The sequence below is a fragment of the Sylvia atricapilla genome, chromosome 14 (genome assembly GCF_009819655.1).
Source record: "Sylvia atricapilla isolate bSylAtr1 chromosome 14, bSylAtr1.pri, whole genome shotgun sequence".
Lineage (NCBI taxonomy): Eukaryota > Metazoa > Chordata > Aves > Passeriformes > Sylviidae > Sylvia > Sylvia atricapilla.
In genome coordinates this window covers 3,710,930-3,731,646 of record NC_089153.1, presented here as the reverse complement: position 1 = coordinate 3,731,646, position 20,717 = coordinate 3,710,930, and the positions used below count along the sequence as shown (strand labels likewise).

The 20,717-nt window shown below is 60.8% G+C and overlaps 3 protein-coding genes across 3 annotated transcripts; 2 read left to right on the top strand and 1 right to left on the bottom strand.

Annotated features, from left to right (window-relative positions):
• The first annotated feature begins 104 nt into the window (after positions 1–104).
• On the top strand, positions 105–1,767 carry NDUFA2 (NADH:ubiquinone oxidoreductase subunit A2). Its single transcript, XM_066328932.1, has 3 exons — positions 105–261; positions 371–477; positions 1,571–1,767. Exons 1-3 carry the CDS (start codon positions 158–160, stop codon positions 1,660–1,662), a joined length of 303 nt encoding a protein of 100 aa, XP_066185029.1. The 5' UTR covers positions 105–157; the 3' UTR covers positions 1,663–1,767.
• Positions 1,688–9,049, bottom strand: TMCO6 (transmembrane and coiled-coil domains 6). The gene is made up of 12 exons (XM_066328931.1): positions 8,967–9,049; positions 7,882–8,006; positions 7,535–7,644; positions 7,231–7,414; positions 6,113–6,217; positions 5,530–5,615; positions 4,902–5,018; positions 4,140–4,251; positions 3,888–4,053; positions 3,707–3,801; positions 2,825–2,992; positions 1,688–2,202 (listed from the first exon to the last, which is right to left on the bottom strand). Exons 1-12 carry the CDS (start codon positions 9,043–9,045, stop codon positions 2,044–2,046), a joined length of 1,506 nt encoding a protein of 501 aa, XP_066185028.1. The 5' UTR covers positions 9,046–9,049; the 3' UTR covers positions 1,688–2,043.
• A 1,653-nt stretch (positions 9,050–10,702) lies between these two features.
• Positions 10,703–14,253, top strand: CD14 (CD14 molecule). The gene is made up of 2 exons (XM_066328930.1): positions 10,703–10,863; positions 11,666–14,253. The coding sequence occupies exons 1-2, from the start codon at positions 10,830–10,832 to the stop codon at positions 13,030–13,032; spliced, it is 1,401 nt and encodes a 466-aa protein (XP_066185027.1). The 5' UTR covers positions 10,703–10,829; the 3' UTR covers positions 13,033–14,253.
• The last annotated feature ends 6,464 nt before the right edge of the window (positions 14,254–20,717 follow it).

Here is a 20,717-nt window from a genome sequence, read left to right as displayed (position 1 = left end):
GCGAACGCTCCCATTGGCGGGTGAGATAAGGGCTAGAGCTCCCATTGGCGGGTGCGATCTCGGCGAGCTCTCCCATTGGTGGGTGTGGGCACGGCGGGCGCTCCTATTGGCGGAGGCGCCGAGGTCCCGCCCCAGCGCTGTTGTCCGGGCAGGGAAGATGGCGGCGGCCGCTGTGAAGAGCATCGGGGGCGGGCTGGGCAACGGGCTGAGGGAGCTCCGCATCCACCTGTGCCAGCGCTCCGCCGGTAGCCGCGGGGTCAGGTCAGCGCGGGGATGGGCCGGGGCCGGGACCGGGCCGGGGGTGCTCCTCCAGGGGCACCAGTCTCCGGGCTGACCCTCGGGTACCCGCCGCTCCTCCTTCCCTCCGCAGGGAATTTATCGAGAAGCACTATGTGACTCTGAAGAAGGCAAATCCCAACTTCCCGATCCTGATCCGCGAGTGCTCCGGTATCCAGCCCAAGCTCTGGGCTCGGTACGGTAAGTAGGGGGTGCCGGCCGGGAAACACCATAGAATTATGGAATGGTTTGGGCTGGAAGGGACTTCAGGGAACATCAGGATTTCTGGGAAGGCTCACAGGGAGGGCGTGGGTGGGAAGGACAGCCGAGGGCAAACGGAGATGGCGAGAATCACAGACTGCGATGTTAAAGCTCATAAGCTGCCACCTCCTGCCGTGGGCAGGGGCACATTACCCGGGACCCGACTGCTCCCAGCCCCGTCCAGCCTGCTCCTGGACACTGCCAGGGCTGGGGCAGCCACAGCTCCTCTGGAAAACCCGTGCCAGGGCCTCAGCAGGTGCCCGGGAGGAATTTCAGCTGTGGGCTGCAGCACTGGCTGTTCAGGGGTGACAGGAGCGAGGGTGGTGGAGAGGGAGCGGCTGCCCCGGGGCAGGGTGTGGGGACACTGCAGGGAAGTGACCCGGGGGAGCCGAACAGGGCCCGGTGCTCAGCAGGGGCTTTCCAGCCTCCGGCCCTCATCTCCCATCCCCACCCCATTCACTACACAAAAAATGAGGTGGTTTTCCCTTTATTTTCACTGCGTTCTCACTGAAACAAAAGGAGGGAGCAGAAAAGCCCTTCTGGAAAGGATTTGTTTTCCTCAAAGGTTGTCTGGGCTGGGAAAAATAATTTAGAAACTTCTAAAAAGATGCTATGACTGTTTAAGCAGAAGTTTCCCAGTGTGAGCACACGGACCGTGTGTCTGGGTGGGAGTGGACGGGAAATGCCCCAGGTTGGGGCAGCTCAGGTTGGGGCAGCTGTAGGATCAGAGTTTTCAGGCTGCTTTCCTGAGGGAAGCACCTTGCTGGGATGAGGCTGAAGGCTCTTGGATGTGTCTCTGCCCAGCCAGAGCTAACAAAAGGAGGCTGGGAAAGGTGTTGAGCTGCTTTGAGTTCTTTCCAAGGGAAGGAGGAGAGTAAGAAGGTGGAAGTGGTAACTCAGACACGTGGAGGGACACTGGGATGTGCTGAGTGTGAAGGGGTGGTGATGGGAGTCTGGGCTGTGACATTAGTGCCCTTGCACCAGGAAAGGACCCACACACCTGCCCTCTCTCACCCTGTCTGTTTTCCCACAGAGTTTGGGAAGGAGAAGAGCGTCCCACTGAACAACCTAAGCGTGGATGAAGTGGGCAAGGCCCTGGAGAGTGTGGTGAAAAGCCACGCATGACGGACAAGAAATAACAAGAATGTGCTGGAGACTTGACTGATTATCTCTAACGTCAAAGATGTATCTTTAATTTATCAATTCATAAACACAATGTGCTTACCTTGAGCTTGGTGGTGGCTGAGAGCCCAAGGAATGGCTGCTGCAGCCGTTCACCCCTCCCTGGCACAGGAGAGTCTGCCCAGGCTGCAGCTCAACCCTGCCCCTGCTCCAGGCTCTGGGGGGTGCTGGGCTGGTGGCTGCCAGATGGTGACAAGGAGCAGCCCCCTGTGCAGCCAGCACTGGGCACATCAGAGCCCTGAGCAGCCCCTGGGAGGCCAGGCACAGGGTGAACAGTTCATTCCTCCCCTGGCAGTTCTGGGGAGGGCAGGGAGGGGGCCAGGCCTAGGAGAAGACAGTCAGTGTGGCCTGGCAGGCACTGGGGGCTCCTGGGGGCTGCCTGACCATGTCCAGCAGTGCCTGTGCCCGCTCCTGCAGCTCTGGGGTGCTCTGGTGCTGCTCCAGGGCCTGGTGCCCACCTTGCCTGGTGAAATCAGCAGTGGCCTGTGTGAGAGGAGAGGGTGAGAGCTGGCTGGGTGCTACAGCTGATCCCCTCTGCCCAAGCCACCACATCCCAGAGAGCAGGGCTGAAGGAATTCCCCAGAGCCCTCCCAGACACTGCATTCCATGCTGGTGGTTGGTTGGGAAGGACTTTAAAGCCCATCTCATTCTGCCCCCTGCCATGGGCAGGGACACCTTCCACCAGACCAGCTCCAAGCCCCATCCTGCCTGGCCTTGAACATCCAGGGCTGGGGCAGCCACAGCCTCTCTGGGCACCCTGTGCCAGGGCGTCCCCACCCTCACAGAGAAGAATTCATTCCTGTGATCTGCAGCAAGTGGAGCAACCTCAGCAGGACCAAAGGAAAACTTGGGGTAGAAAAACATGCCCAAACACCAGTCCTTGCCAGTAAGAAAGGAATTCTCTGCAGGCACAAGAAGGGTTTCCACCCTCTGTATCAGTGTCCCTTTGGGCAGGGGCCTGGGTGCTGAGGGGTGGAAGGTAGTGCAGCAGCCATGGAGGGCACTGTTATTCAAATTACAATAATCATCCCCCCTCCCCACTAACAATAACCCCCATATAATCATCCCCATCCCCTTTAGAATCCTGAGCTCTCCTGGCTCTCACCTCTGGGCAGTGCAGGAAGAGGAGGTGCAGCAGCTCCAGGCACTGCCCCACGGCCTCGGGGTCGGGCAGTGTGAGGAGGGGCAGGAGCTGGGCCAGGAGGGGCTGCTGGAGCAGCTGCTGGCACTGCAGTGCTCCCTTCTCTGCCACATTGCACAGCACAGTCAGGACCTGTGGGAGGGACAGGGAGCGAGCAGTGAATGCTCCATGGGCACATTCCAGACAGGCTTGGGAGGGACCTTAAAGCTCATCCAGTCCAACCCCTGCCATGGCCAGAGACACCTTCCACTATCCCAAGGTGCTCCAAGCCCTGTCCTTTCTCTGGGCAGCCTGTGCCAGGTCCTCAGCACTCCAACAGGGAAGAATTCTTCCCAGTATCCCATCCAACCCTGCCCTCTGTCAATGTGAAACCATTCCCTGTTGTCTTGTCACTCGTGCCCTGCCCAAAGTCCCTCTCCACCATTTTTGTTGTCCTGCCATTTGCTTGCCCACAGCCAAGTGCCCACCAAACCACTGGATTTGGAATGCCTTCTCCACACCTACCCCAGGGCACTGTTCATCCCTGTGCCACACCCCCCCTGGCAGCACCCCCAGTTTCCTAAAGGTTTGGGGTCTTTCAAAGGAGCCTTCCCAGGCCTGCTCCAGGGGCTGGCCCCCAGTTAACATCTCCCTTGGGACCACTCATGCTGGGACAAGGCTCTCCCAAGGGTAATACAGCTGGGAGTGGCTTCAGGGGAGGTGGCTGGTGACTGCCACCACACGAGACCTGCCAAGCTGTCGCTGCTGCCCCATCCACCCTCTAGCTCCAGCACTGTCAGTGTGGGATTCATGTTCCTGAAACTCCAATGCCTCCCCACCATTGCCAACGCATGGGGCAAGGTTTACCAGCACAGTGGCCATCTGGGAACATGTCAGGAGCTGCAGCAGGGCCGGGAGCAGGTCCAGGGACAGCAGAGCAGAGCAGAAGAAGGGATCATCCGCTGAGGTGAGCAGAGAAGGAACGTGAATAAAACCAGGGCGGGTCCCAGCAGTGTCCAGCTGTCCCCCAGCCCCATGGGACACTCACCAGTGAGGTTGTTGAGCAGCCAGAGGCACTCCTGGAGCAGGAAGGGGTGCTGCTGCAGGAAGCACTGCAGGATGAGGAAGAGGGCGATGAGCAGGCGCCCGTCCTGGCCCTGGCAGCCTGTCTGTGCCAGCAGGTTACCGAGACACCGCAGCACGGGGCACACCAGCTGTGACAGAGGGACACGGCAATCCCTTCAGCTGAGCTGTCCCCACAGCAATCCTGGGAACAGCCAGCACCCTGCCCACCTCTCACCAGCTCCAGGCCCTCGGGAGCACCCTGGGGGATTTGGGAAGCCAGGTCAAGCAGGAGTGAGGTGAGGGCAGGCACAGCCCCCAGTGCCAGCAGCACTGTGTTGTCTTCGTGCCTGCAAAGGGAGGGACACTGATGGCCTTGGAGCTTGGAGAGGGGCAACTGCCACATCCCCACACCAAACAACAGGGCCTGGAAATTCAGAGCGCCCTCCTGAACCCCCACAGGGCTTATTTCATGTTGGAACAGTGGCTTCTTTCACACTGGAATAGCAGATTTTTTTCTGAGCTTATGAGAAGGTTTAAAAGGCCATGAAAAACAGATCCACTGCAATTACCTGTGTGGGTCTGGAAACAACAGCCCTGACCCTGACACATTCCTTGGCTCCAGTGGCAGGCAGACATTGCTGGCACCACCCAGGTAAGTGGCCCTGAGCCAACCCCACAAGTGTGAGGATTCAGGGAGCTTGCCTTGGCAAGTGTGGGGGGCAACTCAAGACATGGGGAAGCAATCTGGGGACATTTCAGAGGACCAGAAACAACCTCCTCAGGTTTATCACCCATTACCACCCTGTAAAAGAGCTCAGTGATCCTGCAAACAGCACACGTGCTCAGACAGGAGAGCTGGGATACCCGGGATGGCTGGGGGATTGCTTTCCCAAGGGAAAAGGGGAGGCAACCCAGACCCCCTTGCAGGACCATGAGCCTTCCTGCCTCTGTTTGGCTGCCCCCAGGGAACTCAAAAAGAAGAGAAAAATGCATTTACCTACAAATGATGTAGTGGAGACACCACGCAAACTCCACGGCCGCCCCCGTGCCAGCCTTGAGGCCGGAGCACACCAGTGGGAGCATGTGCTGGGGGAGAACTGAGTCCAGGACCAGGCTGGGGTCAGAGAGCACAGTTAATGCAGGCATGGGCTGCAGCACAGGCAGGACACCAACAGGGAGACAAAAGCCCTGGCCACTGAGCAGGGAGCTGCTATACCCCATCCTGGGGCCACAGGGTCCAAACGCACACCTGGAAGGGACTCTGAGCCAAGGGCTGTGACCTTGGGCCCTCCCTGTCCAGGGCAGGGCCTGGGGACACTCAGGACACTTTGGGGTCACATTTTTGGCACTGGGGGCTGTCAAGTTGGTGTTTTCCTTTGCAAGAGGAACACAGCCAGAATTCCCTGTGAGCCTTCCCTCTCCATGCTGGCCTTTACTGAAATACCAGAGCTGTCTGCTCAGATGAGGCCGAGGGAAAGGAGCCAAGCCCCACTCCCTGATCTGCAGCAAAACTTCCCCAGTTGTGGTAGGACTCTGCCCGGAGCTATTAATGTCACTGGGATGGGGAAGCACACAAATGTCACTGGAGGCCCCATCCTGGGCAGGGCTCAGAGGCTCAGACTCACGGGATGATCTCCGTGGGCGCTTCCTTGGCTTGCAGGAGCTGTGAGAGGACATAGCCCACACCTTCCAGCACTGCCTCGTGTGGGGACTGCAATCAGAGAGAGCAGAGCTGACCCCTCAGACACAGCCAGGCTGCAGGGTGCCAGCCAAACCCAGCTGTGCCTGGAGAACTGGGGACACAGAGGGAACCAGGAGGGACACAGGAGCCTGTGCACACACCAGGGCTGAGCTGTCCCCCCCCGCCACATCCACTGGGCTTGGCCCAAATGCAGTAAAAGTCCTGGTTAGAGCATTTGGACCTGCAAACCACAGCTCTGCTGGACCCAGGCCAGGCAGAGGGGCAGGGCTCCTAGTGCTACAGACTGCACTAAGCAGCGACTGGATGGGGGAGTCTGAGCTGGAGAAGAGCACAAGGTGGTGAGCTGAGCCCTGAAAATGAGCACAGGGGAGCCCACAAGTGACCCTCATGCTTGTGAGAACAGCTCCTTGCAGAGCTCCCCCACAGCTGGAAGGAGGGCTGGAAGGAGGTCACCAGAAAAGTGTCTCTAGGGCCCAGCAGAGATGTGGCTGAGCTGTTTCACCCACCTGGATGCAGGATGCCAGCACTGGAATAATGCCCTGGGGCAGCAGCTGCTTCCTCACAGCCTCACTTTCTACCACGAGGTTCCCCAGTGTGTACAAACACAGCTCCTGCAACAACACAGCAGAGCAGGAGGTGACCCCGTGGGCAGCCAGCAAAGCTTCAGGTCCCACACACCGCCCTGAACAGGGCAGGAGCTGACCTTGGAGGGGGAAACACAGATGGATGTGCTGGACCCCCCAGCCATCCCATTCCCAGCTCAATCAGCTTCAGTTCATCCTTTTTCTATCTGGCTGAAGCTGGGATCTGATTACTCCCATTTTGGAGGGTTTTCAGGCTTCTAGTTTTCAGGATGACATTTCCCTGAGCCCCCTGTGGTTCTCCTGGAGCCTGCCTGTGTGCTGTATTCAAATGGGATCAGCACCTGGGGTCACTGCCCACCTTGCTCCTTAGCTCTCAGCCTGTCTGCTTCCCAGTGGAGCAGCTGCAAAACACATGGGCATCCCAGAGCTACTCCAAATGTTTGCTCCTTTCCCAGATCAAGTTATCAAGTTGCACAGCATGGAGCCATAGGCACTCTACTGTCTAGTCTTACCCTTTCTTTCTTTTTCTTATATATTTTGTTAGAGTGGTATCTTTTATACTGTACATTTATATTGTCCCATTTCTATAGATAACAACCAAAATGCCTCCTTTCCCTTGCAACCAAACTGTTCTAAAATAAATCTACCCTATACTATATAGACATAAACCTACCATATATGTGTATATATACATACAGACATATATACAGGTATGTGGATATATATATGTATATATATACACACACACATATATATATTCACACAAACATGGGTCATTCAGTGTGAAATCTAATCCACTCTAATCCAGCCCAAGGAATCTGTGATTAACGAGATCTCCACTGTCAGGGGCAGGTCATAACACCTGGGCACTGGGAACAGTCCTGCTCCGAGGGCAAGGCTGTGATGCCAAAAGATTTTTGCTTCCAGAGGGCCCCTTCTCACCAGCACTGCCACGTCAATGCGACCACAAGAGTCAATACCAACCACACCAGAGGATTCCCAGGTGCCAGAGCCCCGGCAAAGGTGCACAAGGATCTCACCGTGAGCTCCAGGCTGTGTCCCGACAGGTAGGTGAGCAGGTAGGAGGTGACAGGCAGACACGCCTCGGCCACCGCGGGGACACTGGAGTGGGACAGCTCGTGCAGACAGCGGGCAGCCTCCAGCTGCAGCTGGGCCAGGCTGCTGGTGAAGAGCCCGGTGAGCGTCCGGATGCTGCCATCCAGCCTGGGGGAGCCAAAGGTGCTGTCACCTCCCACCCGGGGCCACACACCTCCTCACCCACCCAGCCATAGGGACACAGGGTCCCTGGGGACAGGGACACAGCCACAGCAGGCCTGGGCTGACCTGACAAACTTCTGCTGAGTGTCCTCGTTCTGCAGAGCCCAGCGGAGGCGGCTGAGCGATTGCTTCCTGTCCTCTGAGCCCCTCTGCACGCCCCTGAGCAGCTCCAGAACCTGCCCAGGGAATGAAAAGGTAGGTGAGCTACCAGCACTGCCAGCAAAAAGACTTCACCCGTTAATCCTCGAGGGAGAGGAAGCCAGGGCATAAAGATGGGCACAAGGCACCTTAACTGTGTCTGGCAGTGAATCAGAACCATTCCCAAACCCACCCCCGCCCAGCCTCCTTCACATGCTGAGTCTGGGGAAGAGCTCCGGGACCCCCATTGCCATGGAGAACGTCAGGTTCTTCACCTCATCCTCTGAGAGCGGCTCTGGCACGACGTCTGCTCCATCCTGTGTCCCCTGCTCGGCCGCGCTGTCCTCCCGCAGGAGGCGCTTGCTGACCAGCTGCTCCTCCCGCCGCGCCTTCCTGAGCGCTGCCATCGGATGGGACACGGACATGTCACCCCTGGCCGGGCCAGGACATCCCAGCCCACCCAGGAGCCTCATTCCTCCCCTAAGGCAGGGAGGAACTGCCCGCTCCTCCCTGGGCCAGCCTGGGAGGGATGCACGGGCAGGGACGGCACTTGAGCTGGGGCTGAGCCGTGGGTCAGGCACACAGTGTGAAGGGATAATGGACAGCAGGAGCACAGGAGAGAGCCCTGAGGAGCAGCTGGAGGCACCTGAGGCTGGATTTCACACAGGATTATCAAATCATTAAAGGTGGAAAAGACCTGCAAGATCAACTCCAGCCTTCAACTAAACACCACCACGGCCGCTCAGACCTGCCCCGTGTGCCCCATCTACTTGTTTTGGAGAACACCTCCAGGAATGGTGATCCACCATGCCCTGGGCCGCCTGTTCCAATGCCTGACACCCTTTTGAAGAAGAAATTATCCTTAATATCCACCCTGAGCCTCCCTGACCCAGCCTGAGGCCGCTCCCTCTCCTCCTGTCCCTGTTCCCCAGGAGCAGAGGCCGACCCCCGGCTGTCCCCTCCTGGCAGGGAGCCGTGCAGAGAGCCAGAAATTCCCCGAGCCTCCTTTTCTCCCGGCTAAAACACAGGCGACACCTTGGAACACCCAAACAGCGGGGACTTGATGAAGGAAGGGGGGGTTGCTGAAGGAATGGGGGGTTTTTGAAGGAATGGGGGGTTGATGAAGGAAGGGAGGGTTGTTGAAATAAGGGGGAATTCACGGCGGAAACCCCGCGGGTCAAACCGCACAACGCGCCGGGCACCCCGCGATGCGCCACGGGCGGGGCTGGGGCTGGGGCTGGGGCTGGGCACGGCAGGGCAGGGCAGGGCAGGGCTGGGCAGGGCTGGGGGGTCCCTCCCGCCCCCGGGGACCCCCGGGGACCCCCCGAACCCCGGCCGTGCCCGCTGTCCCCGGCCGGACCTGCCTCTCGCTCCCGCCGCCGCACTCGCAGCTCCTGGGCGCCGCGGCCGCCGCGCCGGGCCCGCCGCCGGCCCCACATGGCGGAGCGGCCCTCAGCAGCAGCAGGAGGAAAGGGCCGCTCCTGGGGCGGGCCCGGGGCGGGGAAAACACCGTCCCGGCCTCCCTTCGCACGGCTGGGCGGGCACGGGCGGCTGTGTGCCCGCGGGGGTGGCTGCTGGTTGTGCTGAGGCCAAAAAAAGAACCCCAAAGATTCACCAGAAATATGAAATAAGGCGGCTCGGTGCCCCGGGACTTTCCACCGTGCTGATGGGGACCGAGGGCAGATGAGCTGGTGCTCCCTCAGGGAGGAGTTTGCGGCTGGAGGGCAGAAATTAAAGGTACCAGCCCCGGGCTCGTCTGAAGGGGCCGGGAGGAGGCTCAGAGGGCAGCTGAGACTTTTCCATCACGCACTCAGCAGCAGTTTCATGGATTTCCAGACCCATTTGGATGGGAAGACCTTAAAGTTCATCTCGTTCCAACCCCTCCACCATGGGCAGGGACACCTTCCACTATCCCAGGCTGCTCCAAGCCCTGTCCTGCCTGGCCTTGGGCACATTCAGGGATCCAGGGGCAGTCACAGCTGCTCTGGACACCCTGTGCCAGGGCCTGCCCACCCTCAGGGAAGAATTGCTTCCCAATATCCCATCTAACCCTGCCCTGGAGCAGTGGGAGGCCATTCCCTGTGTCCTGTCACTCCAGGCCTTGTCCGAAGTCCCTCTCCTGGACTCCCTTTAGGCACTGGCAGGGGCTCTGAGGTCTCCCCTGAGCCTTCTGCAGGCTGAACAGCCCCATCTCCCAGCCTGTCTGCACAGCAGAGGGGCTCCAGCCCTTGGAACATTTCTGTGCTCTCTTCTGGGCTTGCTCCAGGAGCTCCACGTCTTTCTTGTGCTGAGGAATTTCATGTAACCCGAGGATGTAGAAGAGGAATTATGGAATTGCTGAGCACCTCTGCACTAGAGTCCCAGAGAGCAAGGGATAAGTGTGTAGTGCCACATTAACAACAGCAAACTGGGAGTTGCATTGTCCAGCCACGCAGATTCATTACCTTTCTGAAGCCCCTTCTGAATCCAACATAGGCAGAGAAATCTCTGGGAAAGGAAAAAAATCCCTGAGATATCACAGAACTGCAGAACCATTTAGGCTGGAAAAGATCTCCAAGATCATCAAGTCCCACCACCTCATCAGCCAGGCCAGAGCACTCAGTGCCACATCCAGCTGTTTCTGGGACACTTCTGGTGTCCTGTGCAGCCTCGGGCTGCCTGGACAATGGATGGGAATTGTGCCATCCCCATCCTACATGGAACAAAGGCGCCTGGGCATGGTCTGTGTGTCAGGTATGACACTCCTGTTCCCCTCTGCATTGCCCAGCACCCACTGAGCCTTGGGGCACAGCAGCACCAGAGCATCTGAAGGGCTGATCCCGAAAGTGCATTTGGGGAATCTTGCCCGTGCTCTGTTCCGTCACCCTTCCTAGGAAAGTGAGCGGCTGCCACTCCGGCCACAACCTTTCCCAGCCCGCAGCCCCAGGGAAGCCAAGCAGAAGTGACTTGGGTGGCTCCGTGCTGTCCAGGAAGTCACAGCGGGAGCGAGGGCTGTGCCCGGGAGCCGAGCACGAGGTGCCTGCCCAGCCCCGGGCGTGGGGACCCGGCCCTGGCAGCGCCGGCTGCGGGAGCGCCAGCGCAGCTGGAACACAGCTGGAACACAGCTGGGGCACCGAGGGCTCCTCCGGCGGGACGCTGCGCAGGACCGGGCGCCGGACGGAGCGGAGCTTTGGAGCCTTTGGCGCCTCAGCCCGGGATTTGGCAGCAGCTGGAGGAAGCAGAAATGGCCAAGGAAATGTGTCGGTGCGAGCTGGCTGGTGAGTCACTGGCCAACGCCGCGGCCGGGGGCGCTCGGTGCAGGTGCCGGGACAGAGCTGCTCCTCGGGAGGGGCGTGCAGCAAGGACAGCGAGGGACAGCTCCGTCCTCGGGGCGCTTTGGGATGTGGCCAAGGAAAGCTGTGGCTGATCAGGGCTGGTGCCAGCGACAGAACAGCTCAGAGCAGGAGGCTGGACTGGGGACCCCCCAAAGACCCCCTTTGAGCTGAGTCAGCACATATTTAGGAGCCTTTAATCTTTGCTTGCTCTTTCTTTTGTGATCTGAGATCATACTCTGCCAGCTGACCAGCTTCTGGTGCTGACAGGAATGTGTTCACACATTCAGGGATCATTTTCTACCTCGCCTTTGGGGAGCTGGTGATAAATCAAATTGCTAGGTGATGAAGGAGAAAACATGAAGCCCTCTGTTGCAATTTCCTGCCCCAGATTACAGAGGAACAAACAGAGCTGGGGCTCTCTCCCTGGTCAGACTGATCTCTCTGGCTTCACTGTAAGCCCACGTGTGTAGTTTCTCCAGGCGTTTCCTGGTGCTTCCTTCCTGCAGCAAGGCAGCCCAGGGACGGTGCAGGGAGATTCCCTGCTGAGGCAGGGCTGCACAGGGGCAGCTCCGGGTGTTTGGCTGCTGGCCCGAGCCTTGCCCGAGTCCCGGCTCAGTGGCTGGGCGGGTGCAGGAGGGATGAGGGCAGTGCCCTGTCCCGCAGGGGTGCCTCTGCAGGGCTGAACCTGCCCAAACCATCCCTCCAGTCTGGGTCACAGTGCTGCCATTCACCTTTTCTCCTCCAGCTTTCAGGTTGTTCACCATGAGTGCAGCTGTGCTCTTGTTCCTGGGGCTGGGGCTGGAGGCAGCAGGAGGCAGAAGAAACAGATGTTACTTCAACCGCACTGAGGAGTACTGTGTGTGCTACAACCTGTCCGAGGAAACCATCGGCAGCATCATCCAGTGCCTCGCAGCCACCGTGGTGGAGTTTGAGGGTGGAGATGTGGAGAAATACATAGGCTTCCCCATCGGGGACCTGGACTCCTCCGCCATTGACACTCTGGGCTCCCTTGTCATCCAGAAGATAATTATTGGAAATGTCCTGCTGCCTGAGATACTCCTCGCCCGTGTGCTGAGGTTCTTTTCCTACACCCATGTGCAGGAGCTGGCCTTTGAGAGCTGCATTTTCCAGGGGACAGGTGACTGGAGCGACATGGACGGCCAGGACCTGCCCATACGCTCCCTGAGCTTCCACAACGTGACCTCTGCCCCGCTGACAGGCCATGAACAGGCCTTCTCCAGCCTGAGCACGTGGCTGGAGACCCTGGAGGAGCTGGCTGTCACCGGCTCCCGTGTCACCAGCCTGCCCTGTGCCATCGGGAAGGTGTTCAGAGCTCTGCGCTCCCTGAACCTGGCACAGAACAGCCTCAGCGATGGGAGCCTCGCCCCTGCCTTCTGCCAGGGGGCTTTCCCCCAGCTCCAGGAGCTGAGCCTGCACCACAACAACCTGAGCTCCTACCACGGGGTGTGTGAGGGCCTGGAGCTGCTGCCGGAGCTCCGGCACCTCGATCTCAGCCACAACGAGCTCATGGCAGACTCGTCCTCCTCCTGCCAGTGGCCAGCAGCCCTCCGGCATTTCAACCTGTCCAACACTGCCTTGGACACAGTGCCGACACCGCTGCCTGCCCACCTCGAGGTGCTGGACATGAGCCACAACCATCTCCATGCTGTAGACGTCTCCCTCAGCTCCCTGAGGAAGCTCTTCCTGAACCAAAACCTGCTGCAGGCCGTCCCCTCCCTCAGGAATTACCCCATGCTGGACACCCTTCACCTGGACAACAACTCCATCTGGGAGCTGCCGGGGGATGAGGTGAAGCTCCTGGGGCGCCTGCAGGACGTGACTGTGGCTGACAACCCCTTCAGCTGCTCCTGCTCGGGGGCCGGGGAGCTGCAGACCCTGGCAGCCACGGGGCACCTGGGGCAGGGCTGGCCCGAGGGCTACAGGTGCCACTCCCCGGCGGAGTACCAGGGCTGGCTGGTGGCACAGGTGCCGGTGTCGGTGCTGCACTGTGACCTGGCCGCCGTGGTGGTCCCGCTCTGCGTCGTCCTGGCCCTGCTCAGCGTGGCTGGGGCCGTGTTTGTGCTCAGGGCCAGGCCCTGCCGCAGAAGCTGAGGGGCACAGGGACCGTCCCCATGGTGCTTCCCCCACAGGGGCTCCGTGGGGAGGCTCCAGGTGCCTGTTCTGCTGAGGGGCTCTTGGTGTCCCCGGTCTGGGCTCCCCGGTGGAGCAGGGCCGTCCACAGGGTTATCCCGCTCTGGCTGTGCCCAGCCAGGTTTTGGGGCACCCCTCACTTCCAGCCCTGTGCCCTGCTCTGACACAGAGCCACACCCTCTCACAGGGGATTTCCCTGTGGCCAATTCCTCAAGCCTCAACACGTCCCCACTGTCCCTGCCTTGTCACCTGCCCTGGACAGGAGTTCAGCCCCGTCATGTTCCCGTTGGTAGCACACAGATGCCCCAAGCCTTGCTGGGGTTTGCTGGTCCCTACCCAGAGCCCACCCACACCTTTCAGCCCCAGCAGTCCAGCCGTCCTTGGAGCCTCCCTGTGCTGATCCTCCCTCTCCTCAGCTGAGGCCAGGATGTCAGGTTTGGCTGCTTTGGCTGCTCCTCAGACTAAGAGAAAAACCGAAAAACCACAAAAGAGGAAATGGAGTGAATTAAACACCCCTGCACACAAAGGCTGATGAGCTGCAGCAGCTCCTTATACCTCGACCTGAGGCACCGGTGGATGACTCCAAGTGGGACCTTGAGGAGGTTCAACCAGAAACTTTTTAAGTGATAAGAGGGAAATGGGTTTATTCTGGGTTATTCAGAGAAGATCTCATATTAAGGAGAAAATGGATCATGGGATGCTGAGGGACAGCCCAGGAATGCAGGGCTGGGGAATATTCAGAGGAAAGGGGTGGGTGGGGAAAGGACAGGCATGGAAAAATGGGGATGGGGGAGAATCACAGAATCACAGGGTAGTCTCAGTTGAAAGGTACCTTAAAGCTCATCTCATTCCACCCCCTGCCATGGGCAGTGACACCTTCCACTATCCCAGGGTGCTCCAAGCCCTGTCCAATCTGGCCTTGGACACTTCCAGGGATGGAGCAGCCACAGCTTCTCTGGGCAACCTGTACCAGGGCCTCCCCACCCTCACAGGAAGGAATTTCTTCCCAATATCCCATCTAACCCTGCCCTCTACAATGGGAAGCCATTCCCTTGTCCCCTCATTCCATATCCTTGCACAAAGGAGGCGCTGGTGTCAGGCAGGCAGTGCTCACCTGGCCCAGCCCTGCTCTTCTCCCCCAGGGCCTGTCCTGCCTGTACATTAAAGTCTGTGCCTGGGTGTTCCTGTGTCCCTCCCTGTCTCTGTTTGGGCACAGGTACACATGACCTGCAGGCAAACACCGCCTGCGCTGGCTGGGGAAAACAGAGTGTGGGAAGGACCAAGGCTGCAGCTGGAGCGGCTGAACAAGGTCCAGGCTGGGATCCTGATGGACTCAGGGTCTGCTGCATGTCCAGGGTGTGTCCGTGCCCAGGGTGGAAGGGCTGTGGGGCAGTGCCACCAGCCCTGAGCAGCCCCAGGGGAGGGTGGGGCCATGCCCTGGGCTCTGGGAGGGTGGTTGGTGGCTAAAGATGTTGGGCATCTGCTGGTGTTAACCCGGGTGTACAACACCCTGCACCCTGGGAAGGCTGGGCTGCCTGGACATGGAGCAGGGAGCAGCAGCTGCTGGCCGATGGATGAGGAAGGAGAAATGCCTGTCTCCTGAATCCTGGGCTTTGCTATCCCTGGGAGCACCCACATGGGGCTGTGTGCCTGGTCAGGGCCAAGCCCTGCACAGAGCGTAGGGGGATGTGTGACCATTCCCACAGGGGCTCCCTGGGAAGGTTCACAGGACCCCCAAGTGCTGCTGAGGGCCTCCTGGAGTCCCCAGTCTGGGCTCCCCTGTGAAGCAGGGCTTTCCCCCAGCATTATCCCACTGTGGCTTTGCCTAGCCCTGTGCTGGGGAACCCCTCAAAGCCCCGTGCCCTGCTCTGCCCCAGCGCTCCACCCACCCAAGGGGTTTTCCTTCTGGCCACCTCCAACTCCCCAAGCCCCACCACGCCCCTGTTGTCCCTGCCATGTGACCTGCCCTGCTCCTGATAGAGCTGCCTGTTCCATCTGTATCCAGGTGGCATCAGCCTCACACCTGAGACACAGGTAAGGGAGTTTTGAGGAGGCAGGGGCACTGGTCTCATTCTATAAAGGGAACAGAGATATATATATCTATACTGCTCCTCCTGGTCCTGTCCACAGCAGGGCAGGGGCTGTCCTGGGCCCTCTCTCCTGGCCCCCATCATCTGCATTTCCACAGACAATGCAGACCCTCAGCACTGACATTTCCTTCTGTGCTCTCTGGCCCTGACTGATCTCCAGTGATTCTGTGGTTTATGGTCACTTCAGGGTGGTCCAAGGTCCCTCATTTCCCAGCCGTGGCTGACAGAGATGTCGCTCTTGGAGCTGGGGTGAGTGGTGTGAGTGGCTCCAGGCACCCACCTGCCCTCTGTGGTCCCACTGATTCCTTGGCCAGCCCCTGACAGTGCCTCCAGGCTGGCTCTGGCTCTGCCCACATCCATCAATAATGCAGCAGAACTGGATCTCCCAGGTAACCCCATCCCTGCCCTGGCCAAACAGCAGCTCACAGGCACTGCTGCCACACTGCCATGGATGAGGTGAGTGTTGTGGTGGGTGGTAGCCCAGTGGGCTTGGAGGGACCTGTCCGGGGCTGCCCAGTGCCCTGGGGTCTGATCCAGCTCCTGGAGGTGCTGTGTGTGGCTCCTTTCCCCTCTATCCTGGCAGGCTGAGCAGGATGTCAGTGTGCGAGCAGCCCTGGGACTCCACCAGGCAGCAGGTAGAGCTCAGGACGTGCCCCAGCCTTCAACTGAACCCCCACACCAGGGAACAAGGGGACAGTGTGGCAGCCACAGCTGTGGTGGCACTGGGGACAGTGGCCAAGCAGGTCTGGGCAGTGCTGGAAGGGACAGGGTGTCCTGCCCAGCCTGATGGCTCTGAGTCAGAGCAAGAGGGCTTGGAAATGATGTGAATCCCTGGGATGTGGCTCCAGGCTGCAAAGGGGGCAGGACAGGGCTGGGACAGGTGGGGCTGACCCCCCACACCACCTCACACTCGTGTTTTCAGGGCCAGGAGAAAGCAGCAAGGACCCCCTACAGCTCCTCTTTGCTGGGAAGGAGCCCCAGGTGAGAGCTGTAGGGCAGGGACATCAGGGTATGAGGGGTCCTGGGGAACCAGGAGGGAACAGGGGCTCTGTCCCACCACCTGCCACTCCTGAGACCATGATGGGAGCTGAGGTCCTGGGCTCCTGCCCTACACCCCTATGGACTCCTCCTTTGTGGGAACCTCCTGGGGGTTCCCAGAGAGCAGGGGAAGGGGAGGTCTCTCCTCACCCCTGCCCATGCCAGGCCCTCTGTGCCACCCCTGCCATCTCCATCCCAGTGTGCCCAGTCCCTCCTTTGCCCTGCCCTGGTCATGCTGGGATAGGGCAAAACTGAACATTATCCCCCTCCCTCACACCAGGGGAGCTCCCTGACTGTTGATGGTGTTTTCCACTTGGATGCAGGACAGGTACCAAGAGCCCCAGGTCCTTCTCTGTAGCCTGTCCCCAGCCACATGAGCCAGGGCCATCTGCACCACGCTGGCTGTGCCTTGCTGTGGCTGCCATGGCTGTGCCATGCTGCCCCTGCCCTGCTGGATTTGTCTCTCCTACCAGGAGAAGGTCCTGGAGTTGGCAAGACCCCAGCTGGCCCTGGTTCCCCTTGGCTACAGCATGTCCCTGCTGCTGTGGGACCCCCGTGGCCCTGGGACACAGCTGCCCTTCCAGAGTGTCATCTGGCAGGTGAGGGCACAGGGGACAGGTGGCAGGGAGAGGGGACAGCACAGCTGTGCAGTGCTGGGCTCCTGGGTCACCCAACAGGCCCTGATCCCGCCGGGGCGGGGCTGAGATCCAGCCGGGGATCCTGGGAAACAGCTCCCAGCTTGTCCACAGGTGATTGACACCGTCTTCCAAGAACTGGAGGCCTTGGGGGATGACACACAGAGCCTGCAGATGGTCAGTCTGGTCCAGGTAGGGCAGGAGCAGGGCAGGATGTCCTGGGATGAGGGTCCATTCCCTCTCTGCCACTGCCCAGACCCTGCTGTGCCGAGAGAACATATTGCCCTGTACTGGTATCCAGTCCCCTCATCCAGAGAGTGACCAGGGACTGGAGACCTTTGGATCCCAGCTGTTCTCACCAGGTGTTCTCACCTCTTTCCAGGACTTCCCAGTTGTGGGAAGCCTTACATGCCGATAGAGCACCTCCCAGGCTCCTGCAGCGTGGTGGGATCAGGGGAGCTCTCTAACCCCTTCCTGCACCCATCACAGCTGGGCTTTCTGGGCCAGTCACTGCTCCCTGTGGCCTCAAGGTCTCTCCAGTGTGGCCTTGATCAGCACAGGAGTGATGCAAGCTCCTGCTACTGGGCTGGGTCCTGCCCTTTGGCTCTGGGATAGTGTCAGGGATCTGATAATGTCCACACAGGGTTTGGGTGTTCCCAGGCTCTGCCCTTCCCTGGTGCTAGGGCTGGAAAAGCTGAGTTAGTTACCCCAAAATCAGCTTTTCTCAACCCTCACCTGCGCATGGCCACAAGCAGTCTGGGCCCCTGGTGAGTGTGGGATGCCAGCAGCCCCCTTTTCCTGCCCCCCTGCCTAATGCAGCCCCCTCATTCCAGGTCAGCACCCATGACAAAGCCTGGGACCTGCTCCATCCCGACGGCCGAGCCCTGCAGGTGATGGATGTGGCACCCCTGGGCCTGTAGGTACCTGTTGCCCCATGGCTGAGCAGATGCTCCTGGGGCTGGTACCCCAACATCAGGAGTGGGGCTGGGCAGGGAGCATGGTGCCCAGCCTCAGCAGGGCCAGGGGGTGGATGTGACCCTCCTCGCTTGGTCTTATCTCCCTCTGCTTCCAGGGTGGTGGAGGAGGCAACAGAAATGGCTGTGCCCAATGCCCAGGCTGCCATCAGTGCCTATGCCAGGGGTCTGGGTGCCATCCCAGCGTTGTTCCAGGGGTGTGATCAGCAGCCCCTCGCAGACAGGTGCTCGGCTGTGGAGGGGTGAGGGATTTGGCCCAGATCCCACTGGCTGGGAAGGATTGGGCCATGCGGTGCTGTGCTGGGGCTGGCTCTGCTGCAGCCCCATTCCCACACCGGCCTCTCCCCAGGGCTGGCAGCCTCTTCACTCTCACCGTGGAGCGAGGGCTGGAGGGTGGCAGGTGCCAGCGCTCGGCCCTCAGGATCCTGGTGTCCCCAGGGGCCAGCGGGCCCTGCCCCAGGCTGTACGTACGGGGGCTGAGCTGTGTTCCCACTCCAGCACAGCCGTGTGCCTGCTGTGGGTCAGGGAATTCCATTCCTGGAGGTGAAGCAGGAGGGACACCCCAGTGGGAGCCCGTGGCTGGGAGCCAAGGGGGTGTCACCACTGCTTGGGGACATCCTTGGGATTCTGTGGGTTAGGGTTCAGCCTGGCTGGCACTGCAGGAACCAGCCCTCTCCTGAGAGCCACCCCCTTTCCCGATGTGCAGGGAGTGCAGGGAACCTGGTGCTGTCTGCCTGCCCTGGATCGTGGAGCGGCTGCTGGAGGGGAACAGCCTGACCTTCCTGCTGCTCTGTGTGTCGCTGCCAGGTAGCCCCTGGGACTGGGACACACTGGGGATGCCCCGTCCCTGAGGATTCCCCCCATCCTGCCCCACACCTGGCACTCAGTCCCTGGCTGCTGCCCAGGGACACCAGCTCCACTCATGTCCATCACACCGGGACCCCCTGTGCTGGTGGCCCCCCATGGCCCCTGTCCAGGGCGTGCTGTTCTCCCAGACACCTCCAGAGAGGAGATCCTGGGAGCTCTGGGACTGGCCGAGAGGGTGAAGGGGGTGGCCAAGACCATCTCTGCCACACTCTGGGACCCTGAGGAGGAGATTGTGGCACGCCGGAGGGAGATCCGAGGGCTGCGGATGGAGCTGCTGGCTGGATCCGGCCTCCCTGAGCAGAGGACAGCTGTAGCCCAGCTGCAGAGGGCCCTGAGGGAGCTGCAGGTGGGGAATGCCCCTGGATCCATGGGACAGGGATGGCACTCCTTCCCTGGCCTGGGTGAGGTGCAGGCTCTTGACCCCATCCTGGTGTCAAGACCCTTGTCCAGCTCTGAGGGCAGGGGCAGAAGCTGCTGCAGGAGTGAGATGTTTCCCTGGAGCCATGCCAGGCCTGGAGGTCTGAAACACCCCAAGGACTTCCAGTTCCCCTTTTCTAGGTGCTGAAGAATCAAAGGTGGGAGAAAAAGCAGGCAGTGGCCAAGGTGCTTGGGACAACTGAGACGCACCAGCCCAGTGCCAAGGTAGGCAGAGGTCAGGCCAGGCCCCCTCATCCAGGGACAGTGTGGTGCAGGAAAAGCCCTGAATCCCAGCTGTGGCCCTGTAACATCTCCTTCTCTGACAGGACCAGGTTTCTGCAGGGAATGCAGTGCCAGGCCAGCAGCCTGAGACCCAGACACCCCCGACCAGTGCCAGCCTGGAGCCAGCAGAGCCAGAGCGTGGGGCCAAGCACGCATCCCACAGCTGGGTGAAGGATATGTGGGCACAGAGCATGGCCTTACACGGTGGGAAAGCCTCACTCTCCATGTGAACGTCCTTCTTCAGCCCCCCATGTCACACTCATCCTCCTCCCCTGTCCCCACACAGCAGGACGGGGTGACAAAAGCCAGGGAGGGGACAGCGGAGCTCTGGCCAGCGCAGGGCAGGGGCTCCTGGAGGAGCCATCGCAGAGCGAAGTGTCACAGCCACGGCTCGGACGTGACAGTGTGAGCGGGAGCCCGCGGGGTCTCTGCACGGGGCCAGCTCCGTGCTGCCAGCTCTGGTGCCATCCCAGCCCTCCGTGCTGTCCCCCAGGCAGGCAGCCGGTGCCAGTCCCGCCCGTGCCCGGAGGTGCAGCGTGCCCTGGCCGGCGCCCAGCGGCAGCGGCTGCGGGCTCGGCACTGCCGGCAGCTCCAGCGACAGCTCGGGGCCGGCGCCGCGCCAGCCCGGGAGCACGGCGGGGAGGTGGGCACAGCTCTGCGAGTCCAGCCCCTCCTGCCCGGGCACTGCCCTCCCCAGTGCGGCCCAGGGGAGCCGGGCCACCCTGGGGCTGCCCTGACCGTGTCCCCGTCCCCAGCAGTGGGACACGGAGCGCTGGCGGCGGGAGGTGACGGCGCTGGGGCTGAGCCTGGAGGCAGCGCTGCGGGAGCGGGAGGCGGCCGAGTGGGACCTGGAGGCCCTGCTGCACAGTCACCACCAGGAGATGCGGGCCTGCAGACAGCACCTGCTGCAGGTGGGCAGGCAGGGCCGGGAACACCTCTCCTGGCTGTGCCGGGGCCGTGCCAGACCGCCCCGGGCATCCCGCAGGTGCTCCGGGACCAGCAGCGCCTGGCAGAGGAGCAGCGGGAGGCCCTGGAGCGCCGGCACCGGGCGCTGCTGCAGGAGGCGCTCCGGGACGCTGTGGAACTGGCCGAGCACAACCAGCAGCTGCGGGACTCCCGGCGGGCGGGCACGGCCGGTGCCACCACACTGAGCCCCTGAGTTACCCCAGGCACAGCCTCCCCTCCCGCCTGCTCCTCCCGAGGGAAATCCCTGCTCTGGGCCGGGAACCTGCCTGTGGGAGCACAGGCTCAGACCGGCGGGAGGGCTGGCAGCCCCCGGCTGTGGTCACATGGAATAAAGTGAGTGCCCCTCACCCATGAGTGTTTCAGGCTCAGACACGGCC